A 19,519-nucleotide genomic window follows, 5' to 3' on the forward strand; every position below is an offset into this window, starting at 1 on the left:
TGAGTAGCATGTCATGTTATGCCGGTATCGGATTTCTTTGTAGCAGCGTGCACTCAACATTCTTGTCAGAGCACACACGGAAATGCTCTTCCGTGAATACCACTGTCAGCTGCATAATCAGCATTTCCGCTCTCCCCTAAACATCAGCACAACGTGGCTTTTCTCACTTGTCAGCGCCGGGAAAATGCAGTTGTTTGCCGTGTCAGGTGCCGAGTAGTGGAGTACAATTATGACTTGCATTACAGCATTGTAACCAATATATGCCTTCACACCACGTGACTGCACTAAATATGGTAAAACAGAAGAATAACTTGACAAATCGTAACGCGTGACCGCATTAACGCTATGAAACCACAATACTGACTGTAGTGCACTTATTGCCTATAGGCTGCCGAAAATGCACAAACCAGATTTTAAATACGGTACGCAACCGACCATCACTAACAACCTGACGATATACAGTAAAACACACGCATACCACTGAGTTTCCTTCCGGTAGCTCCAATTTTCAAGAACTAGCTAACCGACCGGAAATGCTTCACCGGAAGTCTTTCTACCTGTCTCAAGAATCTTCACAGGCTGATTTTTCGCAAGCGTAGGTAGGGAGCAGGTGCGAGACCGTTAAGCTGACTGCCCTTTCGGCTATCAGACATATGGGCAACCTACCGAGTCTCAAACTGAAAATTTAACATAGTGGACAATTACAGGATTCGGACTCTGGAAACATTTACGGCCGCCCGGTGTGGCAGCGTGATGCGCTTTCTGTCTTGCAAAAACTTGCTTCATCTTTATTACGAAAAGTGGGTTTACCTGCAGTTCCGCTATTGTAAGATGTAAGACGAAAACCAATGTTGTTATAAAGAATATCATCAGGCTGTTCATAAGGTATTTTATTTGTCTGGAAGCACACCGATGCGGAACGTCGTTTACTGGCAGAATTAAAATGCCTCATCCGGCGGCTTCAAATACGTCGAGTCGGCAACGTTTTAGTGTGGGGTATCCAATAAAATTACAGTGGTTCCTCATTAGGCGATCAATCTTACATCATAATCTTATGTAAGATTGATCAAGTCTGCATATATGCAGACTTGATTATGAACTGCGTGCAGCAGCTACCCAGTACGGTAGTAGACAGGCCAGGTGCACACTGCACCAATTCGCCAGGTACGTTACATGTACGAGCGCGTACGCTGCTTGCCGATCATGATAAAATGTACAGAAAACTGAAGGAAGTCGATCTTGTACCAGATAGCTGGCACATCCATTCCTGTGTTCTGCAGTATAAACGCTGAGAATTTATCTAGCTTAATTCTTGGCCGTTATACGCTAACGTTGACGTTGTTGTTGAGTGTTGATTCCGCTGATAACTGGCCCTGCACCATGTCTATCAACAGCGTGATAATTCTTCTCTGCTGCAGCGCCGGATTAATTGGCCATACTAACGTTATCATCGCGGCCAGCTCGGCGAAGACATCGGCCCTGGTCCGGCATCTCATCGCTGCTGAAGACGTCCACGTGCCGCCCAACGCCGACCAGCCCGGTCAGCCGGTGCTCGTCGAAGTCAGTCTTCAAGTCACCGCAATACAACACGATGTAGGTATTAGGTACATATACAGTAACCTGCGCCTGCGCTGGATATTTCTGACCAGAACTGCCGAGCGAAACCATAAAAAAGAAATCTCGTCCGTACATTAAGTTTAGACTGCGGTACTGTATTTATTGCGATTTTATTCGGAATTGTTGGTAAATAAACGTATATATACGCCTTTTTGCGTTTTGTTCGCGGTTCATGCAAGGTGTACTAGTAAGTTGTTCCGTCTAACCTGTTGTGGGGTCATAGAGTCCGGAGCTGGATTTGGCAATGCTGCGGGGATTTCTGGACCTGAACTGGAGGGACAGCCGGCTGACGTGGGAACCTCAGGAGCACCACAATATTACCGCGGTACGCCTCCCGGCCGACCGCGTCTGGCTGCCCGACATTACGCTGTATAACGGGTTAGTCGATGTTGGCGGAAGGACTGTGTCTGTACATACGAACAATCGATCAACGGCCACGCCGGGTTTACATCGCTGTCCTCTGTTTTCTTGGCGTCTAGTGCATTCATTAAGCAGCTACGGTACGCGCTGTCGAGCGGTATTCCCGGAAGAACGAAAGCTGGTCTTGGTGCAGTTGGACGGCCGTGTCACGGGGGTACCCCGCGTGACCTTCCCGTTGAGCTGCAATAAAACGCGCAACTATTACAGCTCCGGTGAAGTGCACTGTGCTGTTAAGCTAGGTACGGTGCAGTCATCGGATTTGCCGTTTGTGGAGAAAAAACAACAATTTAACTGGTTTTGATGTAGCTTCGTGGATGTATGACGGGTCACTGGTAGAGTTCTGGCGAGCGACGAGATACTTCAACGAACCGGTAGTGTTTCTGTATATATCTGTCGATTATGATTATGAATATAGCTGCATTGTTCAGCAGAGTGTCTTGACCATTGCAGACTACTGGGATCTGTATTCCTCCCGTGATTCCACCTACCGTATCGTCGACAGCAAGGTGCAACGCAACGTCGTCTACTACGCCTGCTGCCCCGAGTCCTACCCGTCCATCGACATGACCTTTACCGCCCAAAGAGCGGCAGCATCGCCACTGCGACTCACTTGGCCTGCTTTTATACTCAGTTCAATGCTAATAATAATACGTTAGTCTTAATGTGGTTGTATATATAGAAGTATGCACATTACTTATCTGTAGTTCAGCTACTACATATAGAACAGAATAATTATTATTATGCTACATATAATAATAATAATGGATATACTGTATTATATCTATATATGTATAATAATATTAATGACGCTGGTGTAATTATATTGTACAATACAGAGTACATGATCGAAGGTGCTACCAGATCTGCACAAAATGTTGCAATGCGCTGCATGAGATTTAAAAGCCGATAGCCAGTACCGCTATCGTAGGAAAACCAACAGAAAACTTTATGCAAAATTTTGCGATATAATGACAGTAATGCCAGTATGTAGAACAAAAAAAAACACTTCGTTTTGTCTCATATTTCGGTCACTTTAAGTACATGTTTCCATATTTCGGTCACCTGGTTTTAAATTTCCGGGCCAACAAGAAATGCCAGAAATGATTGGTTTTCACAGTAAAAACTTCGATCATGAATTTCGAAGTTTAATCAAGAGAAAATTTCCATAAAGAACTAAAGGACGAACAGGAATTGGACCGAGTGCAATGTAAAAGAACCGCTTTTCCACGTTAGTAAATTTAAGAAATTTTAAATTGCAGTGTTCCGTTCTTGTTTTAACGATTACAGACAGGTGAAAAACAAATCGGAAAGAAATTAATTTTTCTGCGATCAGCAGCTATTCATGTAGCGCGCCACATGGGGATGGTGTAAGCGACCGGTGTCCGAAATACTGTATGAAACCGTATCCTTAAAGTGACCGAAATATGAGACAAAACGAAGTATACAGATTAAAAGAAAGTTGGTTCGTCAAGAGAATTTGGTATTTTGTTTGCGTTGAAAATTTGGAAACCCTGTTTTACCGACAACTCCGGAACCGGATGTTGGGAGTATACGAATCGTTGAGCTGTACAATAACGTAGAATGTCGAAAACGATGCAAAACCAAGGTTGGGGAAAAAGTTCTCGTGCACCAAGCGAACTTTGCACCATGTACCGCTTTCCAAACGGGTCACATTCAAATTCAGTAAGTCCAACCGAATTTCTACTGTAATCTTCTTTGGTGACTTCGTCTGTCGTGCGCACTGGAACGATTCGTAGCGCACCTCCACCACACCGTACGGCCGCCGGCCGTTAAAAAAATTATCAGTTTTAGTGGGCAATCAACAACCACGCCGTTTTTTTGCGCTGTACAGTGCGAGTTTGTCTCTACATTTGACATTATTTTGTCAGTCGATCTTAGTATCTGTACTGTAATCTATCATAACATGTACATGTACAAGATGAGCACGGATGAATATTGGCTTACGACTAGGTACTGTAAATAAGTGAGTTAGGATTTTTTGTTACTCGAAGTCGTAGAATTACGTCGTAGTATTACTGTTTAGTGAACGGGGCTGCTACAATTATGTGAAAGATTGACCGAACTGTTGATACAGCTCAGTGCATTGGGCCGCAAGGTGCGACAGTGATCAAGTAAAATACTAGAAAACGGTAATGTGCTTTTTGGTTTCCGTCGGTTAATCACAAGAAACACAGAAGCGAAGCCAAACTGTTTCTTGTACAAGTGTTGTTTAACGTGCCCGTGGTAACAGACCAGCTCATGTTAGCCCTATGGCGGCATCCATGGTAACAAGCTTTTGAGTGACCACCGGCCTGAGAATTCTTAAAACAGCAAAAGGTCGTCAGTCTCACAACATCCACCGCCCTGAAAGGATTCTAGAATATTTTAAAGCATGAAAATCGGTTTATCAGGAGCTGAGATCACCCGGGACAACGAAGAGAGGCCGAACACCTGCAAGAGATGTTTAGTATTCATATAACCACTTGACAAACCCATGTACTGTAAGACTATGCAGATCGATGCACGACGATTAAAACGAAATTTTCCATAAATTTAATAAATATAATAAATTAGCAAGCAAAGTGGATAGAATTAAAAAAAATCCATGCCCGCAGAAACATAAATCCTTGTGTACGAGTATGTGGCATAAAGGTAACCGTTTTCCACAAAACACGTATATTTCACTATTAAGCCGCTAACTGGATCGAGCTTCGCGGCACTCTGGGAATTTTGTTGTGCTGCGCTAGGACGGTCTTTGCACCGACGGAAGTGCTGACACATATTGCCAATGGATTGTGACCAGAGATAAAGTGTCCAGTAAATCACTGTACCCTTGTAAATGAACTTGGAAGGATATAAAGCCTGTTTTAATTAACAGCGGCGGGTAAAATTCTTGGAAAAGGGCCAGACATTTATTTCTGTAACGCGGCCTTTGGCCGGCGTTCACGCAGCTGACAACACACAGCCAATAAAACAGGCACCTACCCGGTAGCCGGTAGCTAGGCGAGTTCTCGTTCGGCCATGTGATAAGTGCGTGCCAATACCAGCAATAACGGTACTGCGTGTTCAGTGAGTGTACGAGTGTGCATCGCGGGATATTGTCGGCTCAGAATATTTACTTCCTTTTGGGCGTAGCGAACACCAAGACAGTAGCTCTGACCGACATACAACAACACAGTGCGGTTTTAAGCCAACAAAAACAGCAAAACAAAACCAAACACAAAACAAAGGAAAGCTCAACGCAGTGAGCCCCCTACATAAGAAGAAGAGGAGCGGCGGGAGGGAGAAAATTTGTGAAAGCAAAAGTGATTAGTGTAAGTCCGGCGAGATGGCTTTATATAATAACCTACTATTAACAAAAACTAGGACACGAAGCAATCAACATGTTATTATTAACGACTGTCCATCTCCTTTCGAAGAAGAGCAAGACCACCATTGTCCACATGGCGCAGGTAGGAATCCGATGGCCATTGTCCGGCTGGGGAAGTAGGGCACGCAGCCGTTATAAATGGATTTCAATAGAAATCCTTCTCGGCCGGTGGCCGGACCGGAATTAGTCTGTTCCTTCGCAGACAAGTGCCTGATTGCGCGCTTTTGTGGCTACACAAATGTAACCGTACTAAGTATTTCTGAAGTCAACTGTACCTGTAAACTGCAGGTTTTTATTAGTACCTATATGCGCAGGCTTGTTGTTATGCAATAAATGCTGCTCCAGCAGCCAAATGACATCTCGCCAGCTGAGTTCATATTCGGGGGTGTTGGACAAGAAAATGTCATAATATCTCCAGTGTGCAAGGACAGGCCAAAATGGCAGGCCAAAATGTATACCAGGTGCACATTGCCAATGTGCACCTGGTATACATTTTGGCCTGCCACGGTATTGCTCGGAAGCAACCTACCCAGGCTTATCGTGTCGTCGGTTCGAGCAGACAATGCCTCGTCCAGCATGTCGTTAACTAAACAGGTGCAGTCTTCCTTTATTCAGACAACAGCCAATTAGCGGCCCGTGGCAGCAATAATTACCGAAAAGACATCACTTCTTAACATTACCCGTGGGCCACGGATAATGTTAAGTGATGTCTTTTCTGAACTAACTAACCCCAGAACCACTGCCGGCGAAGGGACGAACGTCACGGTGCGCTGCAATATCCGGCTGCCACAAGGCCCACAACCGAAAAACGTGTTGACCGACGTTAAGAATCACATGATATATATCATGTGATTCTTAACGTCGGTCAACACGTTTGGTGGTGCCATATATGGCGCCACAAGGGACGGATTATTCTAGGACCACCGGGAGTGCCATATGTCATATCTACGAGTGGAGTGGATAAAAACAGCCTGGCCTCACATCTCGTTACCAATGTAGCCGTGCTCTAGAGACGCTGCAAGTCGTTCTAAAGTGGTAATGCGATTCAAAGAGAACAGACTTACCGTTAGAAGTGAACTTATGCATAAATGCTCACCTCGTAGTGAACGACATGTTGGCGGAGGCGATGCTGCACAACCGGCAGGACGACCGCATCGTACTGCCGGGGCGGGGCCTGAGCAGCAGCATGGCGGACAGCGTGGTGTCCCGACCGCGACTCGGGGAGGACGCGACGTTCACCTGCAGCGTCCCCGACGACCTCGACTAGATATGACCTGGACGCACCAGAACTACCGAGTTTTCGAAAACGGAAAGCCGCTGCCGACGGAGAACACAACGGGACAGGCGTATAGCTTTAGCCACGCCCACCACACCGTTATATTGGTGATCCCCAACGTCAGCATGCGCTCCAGCGGATCCGTGCAGTGCGTCACCAGCCCCGCCCACTCGAGCCGCCGCGTCGTCCTGCAGCGCTTCCTGCTGCCTGCCGCTGATCACGCAGCGCGGCGAGGTCTTCGCCGCTCTGAACGCTTCCTACGTGACCGCCGTGGAGGGCGAGGAGGTCACGGTGCAGTGCAGTCTGCGGCTGCCCCTATCGCAGGGCGTTTACCTGAATTTAAGCAACCATTTCATGTGGGTCCACCGCGGCCGCATCGTCAGCGGTCCCCGGGAGGAGCCCTACCAGTCCCTGCTGCCCGCTCCAGGAAATCCGCGGGAGGTGGTAATGGACTTCGCCGCGTTCGCCAACCGGCCAGGACACCTGGGGCACGCGAGACTACACTTTCGGGCCGTCACGCTGGACGACGAAGGATCGCTGCAGTGCCTGTTCTGGCCACACCTGGGCGTGCACGAGTGGATTGCCCAGAGGACCACGCTGGTGGTCTTCGCCAGGGAACACTCCCGCTGGTTTCGTTGAATTTGTCTGTGCATGTGTGTACGATATCAGCGCGTATAATTCCACTTTCTAATAACTGCTGATAATGCTTTAACTTACGCAGCACAGGCTACTCTTAAATACGAAAAAAAGCGACGGTTCCGACAATAACTTTGGTGTGATAGAATTCAAGAAATATAAGGTACTGTAGCTTGGGTCTCTTTATGGCAGCAGTAATGGCGTACAAAATAAGAAGTGCACATCGTCGTGACCTTTAACTTCCGGTAGAGTGTCAACGTGTTGTTATCGACATTGACAGCAGACTGGCATCGTTCGCCTTCAATAAAATCACGTTTAACTTAATCGCCTTTTATCGTCTTCATATGATTTTATCACCTTCAGTCTGATTGGCTTTCGTATTTGCTATAATTTATTTAATGAAATTTGTATGGAATAAATATTGACCATTTATAAACCGTGGATAAAAGTATATCGTGGATAAATGTACTAGGCATATTTATTTATTGAATAGTTAATTATCTAAAGCAACTGTTTAAAACAGCCGATCCATGAAGAATTTTAGTTGTCAATTACGGCATAACAATTATGTTCTGTCGTGGTGTCTGGGTTTACCGGTTGTTGACAATTTTCTCGTTACAAACCAGATTTTCAATCCTTTCAATTTTTATAGCTATGCATTTTGAGAAGGGGTATATAACATAGTGTTTACATGTGTAATAAAGCCGTTGTGCGGGATAATGGAATTTGCCGACAACCTGTCCAAAAAATAATAATGTATTCTGCTGTGCAAAATAAACCCTGCGGCTCATAAACGCGAAAACAAATCAGTTAATGCATGATTCACGAAGCTGGCAACGAGTAAGACGACTGGTCGCGCTGGTTGTTATGACTGGAATCCAATTAACTGCACACGAGACAGTCCGCGGAAACCTGTCTCATTCCGCCATTTCACTCAAGATCAACACAATTAAGCGGTTAGCATGGCAGTACTGGAAACAGTTTCGCTATATAAGCGGACGCGAAAAAGCGATATTATTGTGAGACAGTCTGCAGTGTTCTCTTTTCCGTTAAGCACAGCCTCGAATATCGTAGTATTCCTTTGTTGACCGTTGCACGCCGCCATGCGTTCCCTGCTCCTCCTGACCATCCTGCTCGTGGCCGCCTTCTCCGGCTCGGTGGCTGGCGACGGTTGTGAGGCCCAGTTCTGCATGAAGTCAGGCTGTATGCCGCTGAGTCGATGCGGCGGTTGCGGCATGTGCAACAGCATCGTCGCGCGCCGCGAACGTTCGGTCCGTGCGGCCGATCTGCCACTCCCCTGACCACTCGCTTAATATGACCTTTTGCTTGCCTTCTGCGTTAGATGTGCGGTTGTCCTTGCGCACGATGAAATAAATTTCTTCTTTCTGCTGATGTCCGAGCAATTTTACCTGCTTTAAAGCAGCAGTAATTTCGTAGAGTGTGTCAGCAGAAGTATGCAATCGGCAAGAAAGACTTGTGTACAATAAACACCATATACTTCTTTCTATGGTCAACGTATCTCGCTAGCCTCTCACAATCAGCCTACAAGTCAGGCAGCAATGCGCTGGTGGCCGGGTAGCCTGCCAAATCGTGATGTAGCACCGGAAGTAGGCGTGCCTTTTTTTGTAACAGTACTTACGAGTACTGTCATGCTATGGGCAGAACCCGTAAAATGAGTGTGCATAGTACATTAAGGGAAGTGGCTCGGTACATGGTACCAAATTCGTGTACATGCACGAAATCTTTCACTTCCGCGTACTTCCAAACCATTTTTTCTCTTCTTTTTCTGTAGCCAAATTTTAAAAAAAATTATGGAAGTCTGGATAGGTGTAAAAACGATCTTCATGGATGTGTGCATTTCCATGCGGAATTAGAGAGAGATCGGTCCGTTATGAGACTTTTGGTACATCTGAATGTATTTAAACTTTTTGAAATTTTTTTACAGCCATATCTCCCGAACCGGATGTTGCGCGCACAAACAAATTTGGTACCATGTACCGCGCCACTTCCCTTAAGTGTAGTTCGAGTATACGGGTAGACAGACGCATGAAAACTTTCTCCCCAACACGTTTTTGGCACTGTTCAGCCACATGAAAGTCCATCGGGAGTAGTCCATCAAAAAACATCCCAGAAAATTTCAACGCAAACAAATGCATCGAAAGGCGCACTGCGAACGGATCTTCTTTACATTTTATACGGTACTGCACTTAGTATTCAGCATATATAATGTTTAAAGTTTAAAATTTGATCATTTTGATTAGTCTTTATGTGCGCAAGCGTACTGCTCTTTGTACTGTCTCCTGCCGAAATAAGAACTAGGTGAACATATATAAGTAGAAGCACTGGCATCATTGTTTTTTATCGTGTAACGATGGAAGCTGGTTTATTATCGCTCGTACGAGTATTACCGCAAAATCTTGGATGCAACCTTTCTGACGATTTCTTTAACGACAGCGGCACGAGATGTTATTTGCAGTTTAATTTCTTTCAGCTTAGCTAGTAGCATGTAAAGATGCAAGCGGCATTAATAATAAAAACGATGCTCTTAAATCACTTCATCTGGAACTGCTTATACAGCGCTCCCCGAAAGCAGACGACTGTTCAGGTTGGAAAAGGATGCGAGGTCACGTAGCAGCTATGATTACGATTAAAAGGAATCGAGAAATACCAGTTCACTGTGCGGCTAGATCGCGAGCCTAATTTATTAGAACGTTTCGTACGGACGGAAGAAGAACAAGAACCAAAATCACGTTTAGAAAATAACAGAATGGGCAGCTTCCGATAAATAGGCAGAAGGTATTTTCTACAGATACAATTCAAGTTTATTATCAGCAGAACGCAACTGGCATGGCGAATTAGTTGTGCGCAAGTCAGCCGCATTAGCGCATTATTGTTAGCGGAAAACTGAGGATGAACGCAACCCAAGCGAGGCGTAGCTGTGAGGCTGCTGCTCTTGTAGCGGTAAAGGTCATCTCAATGTACGGGTAGGCTTCGGGGCCGCTGGGGTAGTATAGAACTCTGCGGACTACCGTGCTGCCGGTTATGTGGTAGCGGGAGCCGAGTCGGTATGCATACGAATAGGCTGCAATGTACAGATTAATCAATACGAGTATACACCGTTTACGTTCCATGCGTTGAGATTGAACAAACAGTACGTACTGTTTAATGCAGCTTCGTTCTGCAGAAACATATGTACACTACCGGTTGTGCCGATTACACTGCTGGACGGCACAACGATAACGTCAATCACCGAACTATCATAAAGCCAGGAAGCTGTATTAAAAAAGAAATCGTTATTCTATATTTTATTCTCCACAAATGGGCAAAATTTCTTCGTCAACGCAAGTACGTATACCTAATTTAACAGCGCAGTGTACTTCGGCCTCGCCGGCTGCGTTCTGCGTACGACTACAGGTCAGCGGGAAGGACACGTAGGGTGACCAGGAGACCGTGCCATCGGGACGCACCCCGAGCAGCTCCCGTTCTTCCGGGAAGACTCGCTTGCAGGCGTTGTAGCTGGCAAGGAGCAATCAATGTACCAACATATATTCCAAGAAAGAGGAGAACATATATAGTATATACATAAGAACATACATATACACAAGAACATATATATATATATATATATATATATATATATAGGGGGAAATCGATTGCATATTATACACCTTCCCTGTACTGCTCCAGTCACCCGTATGGCTTGCCACGTTATGGCTGAACAGGGTTTTTTAAAGCGCTGCATTTATACCTGCACATTTACGCAGGTACATGTAAGTACCATGTGAGACGTAGTGATAATCAAAGTGCTGCAGTCATTGCAGTGACAGTAGAATTTGCATTTTGTTGTGCATCGCGCAAGCAGAATCGTGGGAGTGTGCACAAATCTAGTTCAGAACAGCACATTTACCACGTAGAATGATTCCCTTAATTTATTCTTCACTTTGCAACCGAAGTTGCGCAGAAGAAGCGTCTTTTTCGCCCCAAAATCGAAAATCAAAAGGATGGACGATTTCGAAAACTCTCAAAATGCAAGCCAGATCACGGTGCCACACCGGGCGGTTCCACCTGCGTCACGCGCCGGAAGTTTTTAAAATTAGTTTTTCTGTAACCCTTAGCTTTGAGGTCTTTATGAAATCTTCATGTAAAAAAACAGAAAAAAAATTTCCCACGAATACAAGGCAGTTTGAAGGTAATCACTCATACTCATACCGAGATACGCTTGATAAAGCGAATTTGTAGCAATCAATGTCCAGGTATAAATGTAGCGCTTTTAAAAACCCCTGTTCCCCCCTGACGTGAAAATCCATACGGATGACTGGAGCAGTACAGGGAAGGTGTATAATAGGCAATCGATTTCCCCCTATATATATATATATATATATGTTCTTAACAGCGTCATACATTCACAGTAGGTCAACAACACTACATACACTATGTTCTTAACAGCGTCATACATTCACAGTAGGTCAACAACACTATGTTCTTATATACCTATACGTTCTATATATACATATAAATATATATATATATATATATATATATATATATATATATATATATATATATATATATATATATATATATATATATATATATATATATATATATATATATATGTTCTTATATACCTATACGTTCTATGTATATATAAATATAACGTATATATAAGAACATATATATATGTATATGCGCCCTGTGCTGGCGTAGATCGCATCATTCGTGTGAAGAAGACGAACGCCCGTCCGCCAATATGGACTAACCTGTTATACAGCGTCATGTCGGGCAGCCAGACGCGATCGGCCGGAAGGTGTACCAGAGTGATATTGTGGTGCTGCAGCGGGTCCCACGTCAGCCGGCTGTTCGTCCACTCCAGGTTGAGAAATCCCAGCAGCGTAACCAAATCGCTGTCCGGGCGCTAAAGCCGATAGAAACTGTGAACTGTTTTACAATTCACAGTAAAATTACTGTATGTGACTGTACGTACATCATGCTGCACGCCCGTGGCGGTCAGGCTGAGGCTGACGTTCACCGGCTGACCGGCTTGGTCGGCGTTGGGCGGCACGTGGACGTCGTCCGCGGCGAGGAGCTGGCGGACCAAGGCCGACGTCTTCACCGAGCTGGCCGCGATAATGTTATTACGACCAATTAGTCCGGCACTGCAGCACAGAAATATTATCACGCTATTGACATACATTGTACAGTGCAAATTTATTATCGTATCAGGAAAATCGACAGTCAACAACAACAGCAACGACAATCGCCACAGTTAATCCAGTTTTGTGCTGAGCATGCTACAACTGTAATGTGTGTACAACTGCAGGGTACATTACAATTTTCTGCATTTTTTGTTTTGATGCGTCCGCACTCGTACGTCCAGTATGACAATACTGTACCTCACGAACTGGTGCAGTGTCGTCTTATTAGCGACTATACTGTATCTATGTCGCTCTTTATCGCAATTCACAATCAAGCGTACATGATATTGATCAGTTTAACTCGAAGGAATTTATGAAGCGATCGCAGTAAGTAATTCGTGTCAGCACAGTGCGCATACAACCAACACTGACTGCAAAAAGTTTGAACTAAAAAATTAGGAAATGGACTGTACTTACCGTAAGGGTAATACTGTATACTGTAATGATGTATAATCAACCGTTGATGGGTAGCGCGGCGCGCGCTGGGGTCGTTGCTAGTCCATTACTGCGCCCTTATAACTAATTAGCTCATCTGGATCCTGTCGTCTACCAATGTTTCATTTGTTTTTCCTGTTTGCTCTTGTATCCCTGGACAAGCGGGCATAATGGACCGCTTTCTCGGCGCTGGTGCCGCGGTTGTGCTGTTGTTGGTCGCGCTACCTGCAAGCCGCGGATGTCCAAGCCAAAAGGGACGTAGCGTGGAGTCGGTGGACAGATGTAAGCCACGGTGCAGTTTTCTCAGCACGAATTGCCTAGTCTCCCGTGTCACCATATTATTTTTTGGGCAGTGAACCAGATCCTGAACGAAGCCAAAAAATCCAACGGAAACGGCAGCATGTTTTTGCGCGGGTATGGGCGGCCGCCCTCGACCCCGAGGTTCCCGACGGCGGAATGGCCGCCCAACACGGAGATCATTCGAGCGCCCGAAAGGGGAGAACTGGTCATTCCCTGCAACAACACGAACAATTTACAGCAGGTACCGCATTTATGATAGATATATGAATATCTCGTGAGAGGAGCAGTAGCGTTTATATACGAGTAGAAGAGGTAAAGGTGTGTCGGAAAATTATTATTACGGCACAAGAGCAGACAAGCCCAAAGGGACTTCAAGTCTGGTCGAACACAAGAGCCTATGTTATATGCAGATGTACAGACATGACACGGATGTAATACGGAAATACCTTCTCCATATGACAGCGACCTTAAACAGGCCTATTCGTGCGTGACCTTAGGTATTACACACAGGTGTCCCACGTGTCGATTCCGCCAGCATACACGTACAACGGGAAGCTGTATCCCGTCAACGAGAACGATACCGTCGGAGACGGGTATGCCGCGGGGAAGCATTCCTGCTGCAACTGCACACCGGAAGCCAGCAGCCGGGGCTTCGTGCGGCGCTCCTGGTCCGTCTCCGAGTACGATCCGGCCACTGGTGCGTTCGCCATCACGCTGCACAACTTCACGGCCTTCGCCAGCGGTCTGTACGAGTGCCTGCACTCCAACGGCCGCCAGCTGGTGGTGACGCAGCGCTACGGGGTCATCGCCACGCTCCTCCGCCACGAGGTCTTCGACCCGCCCATGCAGAACGTCACCGTCCGCCTCGGCGACCCCGCGGAGATGGTCTGTCCCGTCCGCTTCAACTTCAACCGGAAGCGCTGATCCGCCGCTTCCTGTGGCGCAAGGGACACTTCCTGCTGATGCCCGCATCCATTCCGGAGGTAGCCGACGAGGCCGAAGCATGGCGGGGCTTCAACGGGCACTTTGAGGTGGGCGTGCGGCCGCCCTGTGTGTGCAGCGCCACCATGAAGATCAACAGCGTCACCTGGGAGCACGCCGGTGTGTACGAGTGCTGGTTCCGCATCGACGACCGCCTGGATGAATGGATCATGCAGGAGGCCCATCTGCACGTCGTTTAAGCGGGTCAGCGGTGCGCCAACGGTTTTCAAAATGCAGGCTGCTCAGCATCGCCTCTGCGGCTCTGCCTGTACATATCGTTGACCAGTCAGCTCATGGCTTATGGGATTGGTCAATATTCTTTGGATGATTTGGCTTTACTCTCTTTATTCTTTATTTATTTATTAATTTTAGCGCGGTAATGCGGCTTCTGTTTCCAAAACTGTTGGTTGTTCGAAATAGCTAAGAAGAGTTCTTTTCATTTCTTCTACATACAGTAGCTTAAGTGGCTTCCCAGTGTTTCGTTGTTTTCTTGTTAGGTATTGAGAAATACTTATGTATATTTATTTACTGAGCGCGCTTCCAGAGAACTTACTGATCTGTTTATCAAGAAGGTAAACATTCATACCAGTTGCTAAGCACGAGAAAGGTCATATGCTTAAGTACAAGCCGTCACATGTTTGCTCTTTTATACCTGGAAAATCGGTCATAATGGATTGTTTTGTCGGGGCTGCTGCCGCGGTTCTGCTGCTATTCGTCGGGCTACCTGGAAGCCTCGAATGTCCAAGCCAAAAAGGCCTCAGCGTGGATAGATGTAAGAAACGGTGCGGTGTACTCAGGACGAACTGTGTAGACTCCCCTGTGACGGAATATGGAGTACAGTAACGATGTTGTACGTAAAGTGACGGCTTTATTTGTACTAAGTACAAATAGTGCAACCCTTTTTCAGTGCAACTTTTTATGGCAAATTTAATAATACTAAAATCGGATCCGTTGAGGCTGTCAAGAACGCGTTGTGCGCTTAGTAACGGGGAGGGGCAGTGGGCGTTTGAGGGATGCCGGACGATTATAACAGCCTTTATAAAAAACTCGCCAAACGATATTTTTGCACGGAATTTTTGATGGTTGCCGTTTGAGTTTCTTAAACCAGTTTCTCTCTGCATGGCTTATTGGGTGGTGTCAGAGTAGAAGGCTCTGCCCTCAGGACAGCCGCCCCATCCGCCGCCTACCTGGTTGTCTCAAGCTCAAGCACAAAAATCTTGATCTCAGCCAACAACGGCGATGGCACAGTGGCTGTGCTACGTGGATCACACACTCGGTAGCCAGCGGTTCGATTCCGCTCCGTCGCCATTTTTCAGAATTTCCTCAACAGGAAATTCTTTCAGACTTCATCTGGCCGCCCTCCCTTCGCTGAGATACCCACGGACAGCCGTCTTTATGGCAGCCTCTGATAGTGGACAGAAGCGTTTAAACTGGCAAGCGTGTATGTACAAAGGGTCAATTCTCCACTTTAACTATGCCCAAAGTTACATCTCAAAGGTCACGTAGGTTTGGTTGTTATCGAACGATCTGAGATACAGTACGCAAGAGCCTTAAATAGCGAACACGTCAGACTTATTTAGTTTGGATAAATACGTCAATGGAATTTTTAAGCGAATTATAATTCGGAGGAAGGCTCCCACGGTACATGGGTTTGAAACTGGTCTGCTCTAGTTTCGCATACACTGCAATTCGAAACACGCTCTCAGCGTAAGGAACGATAGTCCAAAGAGGGTAGACACATACGGCAATACTATAAAATGTAATGATTAAGTCATTTGTGATGGGTGACCTCAGACCCGTGACAGGATTCGGAAAAAAGTGCCCGAACATGGCGTAGCACCCCTGTACACATCACCGCAGCGGCACACCGACAACTCGTTGACCACTATCCGGCTGACCGACAACTTGCTGGCAGTTTTTTGCCGACCGACGAAACGATGACCCAACAGTTTGTCGAAACGACAAATCGCTGAACGACTTTTTGTGAACACCGACAACTTGCTGACGACACTTTGCTGGCTGGAGAAACCCAAGAAACTTAAGAAGCCAAAGAAAACCTAAGAAAAAACGACAAAAAAGTTATGAAAACTCAAAAATCAACGTATCGCACCGAAAAGCAACTTGTCGGTCAAGAAAAATGTTTCGAGAAAACATCGGTCAACGATTGTCGGTCGGCGAACTGACGTGCCGCTCACCGCGGCACAACGCCGCCGCGACCTTTATGTGGCTTAAACCTTGAGCAATAAACTGTAGCAAGCTAGCAACGGTTGCTAAGCAACCTGTTGGACGAATATCAGTATATTGAGCGCTGCCACCTGATGCGTTTACTTTTCATTTCATTTAAACATATTATTTTTTGCACAGTGAACCAGATCCTGAACGAAGCGAAACAATCCAACGGAAGCGGCACCATGTTTTTGCGCGGGTATGGGCGGCCGCCTCCAACCCCGCGATTCCCGACATGGGAATGGCCGCCCAACACGGCGATCATGCGAGCGCCCGAAGGCGGCGCACTGGTCATTCCTTGCAACAACACTAACAACATGAAGGTACAGCATCCGCGTTTATATACGAGTAGAGCCTAGAGGTGAGGTTATTTAGGGAAATAACACAAGAGGCTATGTAGATGCACACACACGACACGAGTGAGATACGGAATACATTATACATTCTCTATATGACAGCGACCTTAAACAGGCATATTCGTGAATGACCTCAGGCATTACACACAGGTGTCCCACGTGTCCATTCCGCCGGCATTCATGTACAACGGAAAGCAGTTCGCCATCACAAAGGGCAACACCCGGGAAAAATCATCCGGGGAAACGAATCACTGCTGCAACTGCACACCGGAAATCAGTAGCCGGGGCTTCGTGCGGCGCTCCTGGTCCGTCTCCGAGTACGATCCGGCCACTGGTGCGTTCGCCATCACGCTGCACAACTTCACGGCCTTCGCCAGCGGTCTGTACGAGTGCCTGCACTCCAACGGCCGCCAGCTGGTGGTGACGCAGCGCTACGGGGTCATCGCCACGCTCCTCCGCCACGAGGTCTTCGACCCGCCCATGCAGAACGTCACCGTCCGCCTCGGCGACCCCGCGGAGATGGTGTGCCCCGTCCGCTTCAACTTCCTCCCGGAAGCGCTGATCCGCCGCTTCCTGTGGCGCAAGGGACACTTCCTGCTGATGGCCGACGCCATCCCGGCGGTGGCCGACGCGGCCGTGGCGTGGTGGGGCTTCGATGGATTCTTTGAGGTGGGCGTGCGGCCGCCCTGTGTGTGCAACACCACCATGAAGATCGCCAGCGTCACCTGGGAGCACGCCGGTGTGTACGAGTGCTGGTTCCGCATCGACGACCGTCAGGATGAATGGATCATGCAGGAGGCCCATCTGCACGTCGTTTAAGCGGGTCAGCGGTGCGGCAAATGAGTGTACAAACATAGATTTTGAATGCTGTGGATCGGTACTATCTCGTTTTCTACTTTGGAATAGATACCATAATGTTAGATGTTTGATGCAGTGGTATTTGTCTGCGGTGGCATTTAAGCAACTGCCGTCAGTCAACCGTCAGTACCCACTGCCTAAATAATTTTAATCTTTACGAATACGAGTACTCAAGTTCAAGTATCACTAACACTCGTAATTAAATCTTACCGCTACCATGCAGGACGTTTGTTCTTGATGTCGATCGTGATGCGACGCATCAAACAACTAATGTTAAGGGTTAACCTTTAATAAGTATCGTAGTACAAGTACAAACTTAGTACCAAAACAGAACGTCATTATAATGTTAAGGCAGATGCTGTGATGTCCGGCTACATGCTGCGTACAGCACCACACTACGGCTGGTGCCGGCCTGCGACGCATGGAGAATTTTTCATGGCAGTAAAAAATCCTCGGCCTGTGTGGCGGGCCGCATTAAGCGGAATGGATGACGGTGGTGCGCGTGTAGGCGGGCCGGAAAGGACACGGCAACAGCGGCGTGCGGCCCTTTCGGCAGGGACGTCGCGCTCGCTAGCAACGGCCGGCTCACGGCACTTGGTGGTCGGATGCGGCAAATGCTTGAGCAGTGAATCACGGGATCCGTAGATATCGAAATCTCTTTACCAGAATAATTCGAAATGAGCTGATCATACCTGTGTCAAGTCTGTCCGCTGCACGAGTAGGACGGATGTTTAATGATTATTTTCCTGTGCAGCGGATCACTGAATAATAATTTTTTAACAATAATTACGTACTGTATTACGACACTGACAATCACTGCTACGGCAATGTGTAATATGTAGCACATTATTCTGAATACTGGAAGTCTGGAAGTATGCCACAATAAATTACGCATTTTCATGTCATAACGATGGACTTTGCAGCATACACTATGTAGTACTCTACGCTAGTAGCTAGCCAGTAAGTGGCAATTCTTCTCGCATTTCTTCTCCAGAGTAAGACGTCGCGTCTAGAATTAAGTCTACTTGATCCTTAAGCCAGTGTTCGGCAATGATTTGGCAATGGCGGCGCATTGCGCAGATGTACGTTCTAGGTACTTTGTAACAGCGAAATACGTACCAGCACACAAGGGCGTGTCCCTTCAGTGCACGAGCGTTTATAGTAGAAAGAAATTTCACGGTTAAATTTTTTTTGAAAACCGTTTTCAGATTTGAACCCAGCGCATGAAATAACGTCTAAGTCTCCAGTTTCAAAAGATTTGACCGTGTAGTTATCGAGATTCGAAACACATGTAAGTTGAGGTTGCCGGTTACCGGGCCAATTTTATTTATCTTCTACCGTCTCCCATTTTTGGCGTTATACGTCAATTACAAGGCCATCCTAATGCTAATACCAGGCACTAATGCGTGCCCGTAATTGGGAAGCCCACACACCATGGTCAGTGAAACGTTCGATATACTACGTCTCTGCGACTCAGGGCTTATAAGTAAATTTCACACATGAATTCCAGCGGCCGAAGATGACGAATACTAATAACGATTTTGGTTGTCTCTTCGCTGTTTAAATTTGAATCATTTCAATTATTGTCCATCAGCAGACACATCTATATTTGCACTTTGCAGGTGTACTACCTAGTGGGTAGTGGCTAATGACATTGTGTTGCCATTAAAATTTGGCGCCAAAAATGTACATAGACGTACAATACATCGCCAGTGTATTAAATGTGTAAACTGTAGTTGTACACAGTCTCATCTGAATAATATACAGTATCTATCTACAGACAGATATTGTATTACAGTCACTGTAAACTGCAACTTGTAAGTATGTATATAAGCCCAGTGCCTGTTCT

The 19,519-nt window shown here is 46.4% G+C and overlaps 4 protein-coding genes across 6 annotated transcripts; 3 read left to right on the forward strand and 1 right to left on the reverse strand.

Annotated features, from left to right (window-relative positions):
* Nucleotides 1-1,310: 1,310 nt before the first annotated feature.
* LOC129598372 (acetylcholine receptor subunit alpha-type acr-16-like) lies at nt 1,311-2,841 on the forward strand. 2 transcript variants are annotated; one of them, XM_055496243.1, is made up of 4 exons: nt 1,311-1,593; nt 1,841-2,276; nt 2,344-2,408; nt 2,469-2,841. In XM_055496243.1, exons 1-4 carry the CDS (start codon nt 1,381-1,383, stop codon nt 2,691-2,693), a joined length of 939 nt encoding a protein of 312 aa, XP_055352218.1. In that variant the 5' UTR covers nt 1,311-1,380; the 3' UTR covers nt 2,694-2,841. The 2 variants fall into 2 exon arrangements, with proteins under 2 accessions (XP_055352218.1, XP_055352219.1); XM_055496244.1 differs by having other exon boundaries at nt 2,488-2,841.
* Nucleotides 2,842-9,990: 7,149 nt separating this feature from the next.
* Nucleotides 9,991-12,616, reverse strand: LOC129598363 (neuronal acetylcholine receptor subunit beta-4-like). Of its 2 annotated transcripts, XM_055496233.1 has the most exons (5): nt 12,304-12,616; nt 12,080-12,234; nt 10,675-10,835; nt 10,479-10,592; nt 9,991-10,401 (listed from the first exon to the last, which is right to left on the reverse strand). In XM_055496233.1, the coding sequence occupies exons 1-5, from the start codon at nt 12,511-12,513 to the stop codon at nt 10,199-10,201; spliced, it is 843 nt and encodes a 280-aa protein (XP_055352208.1). In that variant the 5' UTR covers nt 12,514-12,616; the 3' UTR covers nt 9,991-10,198. The 2 variants fall into 2 exon arrangements, with proteins under 2 accessions (XP_055352208.1, XP_055352209.1); XM_055496234.1 differs by lacking the exon at nt 10,479-10,592.
* Nucleotides 12,617-12,839: 223 nt separating this feature from the next.
* LOC129598359 (uncharacterized) lies at nt 12,840-14,791 on the forward strand. Its single transcript, XM_055496227.1, has 3 exons — nt 12,840-13,231; nt 13,303-13,490; nt 13,760-14,791. The coding sequence occupies exons 1-3, from the start codon at nt 13,120-13,122 to the stop codon at nt 14,171-14,173; spliced, it is 714 nt and encodes a 237-aa protein (XP_055352202.1). The 5' UTR covers nt 12,840-13,119; the 3' UTR covers nt 14,174-14,791.
* A 68-nt stretch (nt 14,792-14,859) lies between these two features.
* On the forward strand, nt 14,860-17,869 carry LOC129598358 (uncharacterized). The gene is made up of 3 exons (XM_055496226.1): nt 14,860-15,002; nt 16,595-16,779; nt 16,963-17,869. The coding sequence occupies exons 1-3, from the start codon at nt 14,900-14,902 to the stop codon at nt 17,629-17,631; spliced, it is 957 nt and encodes a 318-aa protein (XP_055352201.1). The 5' UTR covers nt 14,860-14,899; the 3' UTR covers nt 17,632-17,869.
* The last annotated feature ends 1,650 nt before the right edge of the window (nt 17,870-19,519 follow it).

This window comes from Paramacrobiotus metropolitanus, unplaced genomic scaffold (genome assembly GCF_019649055.1).
Source record: "Paramacrobiotus metropolitanus isolate TYO unplaced genomic scaffold, Prichtersi_v1.0 Parri_scaffold0000120, whole genome shotgun sequence".
Classification (NCBI taxonomy): domain Eukaryota; kingdom Metazoa; phylum Tardigrada; class Eutardigrada; order Parachela; family Macrobiotidae; genus Paramacrobiotus; species Paramacrobiotus metropolitanus.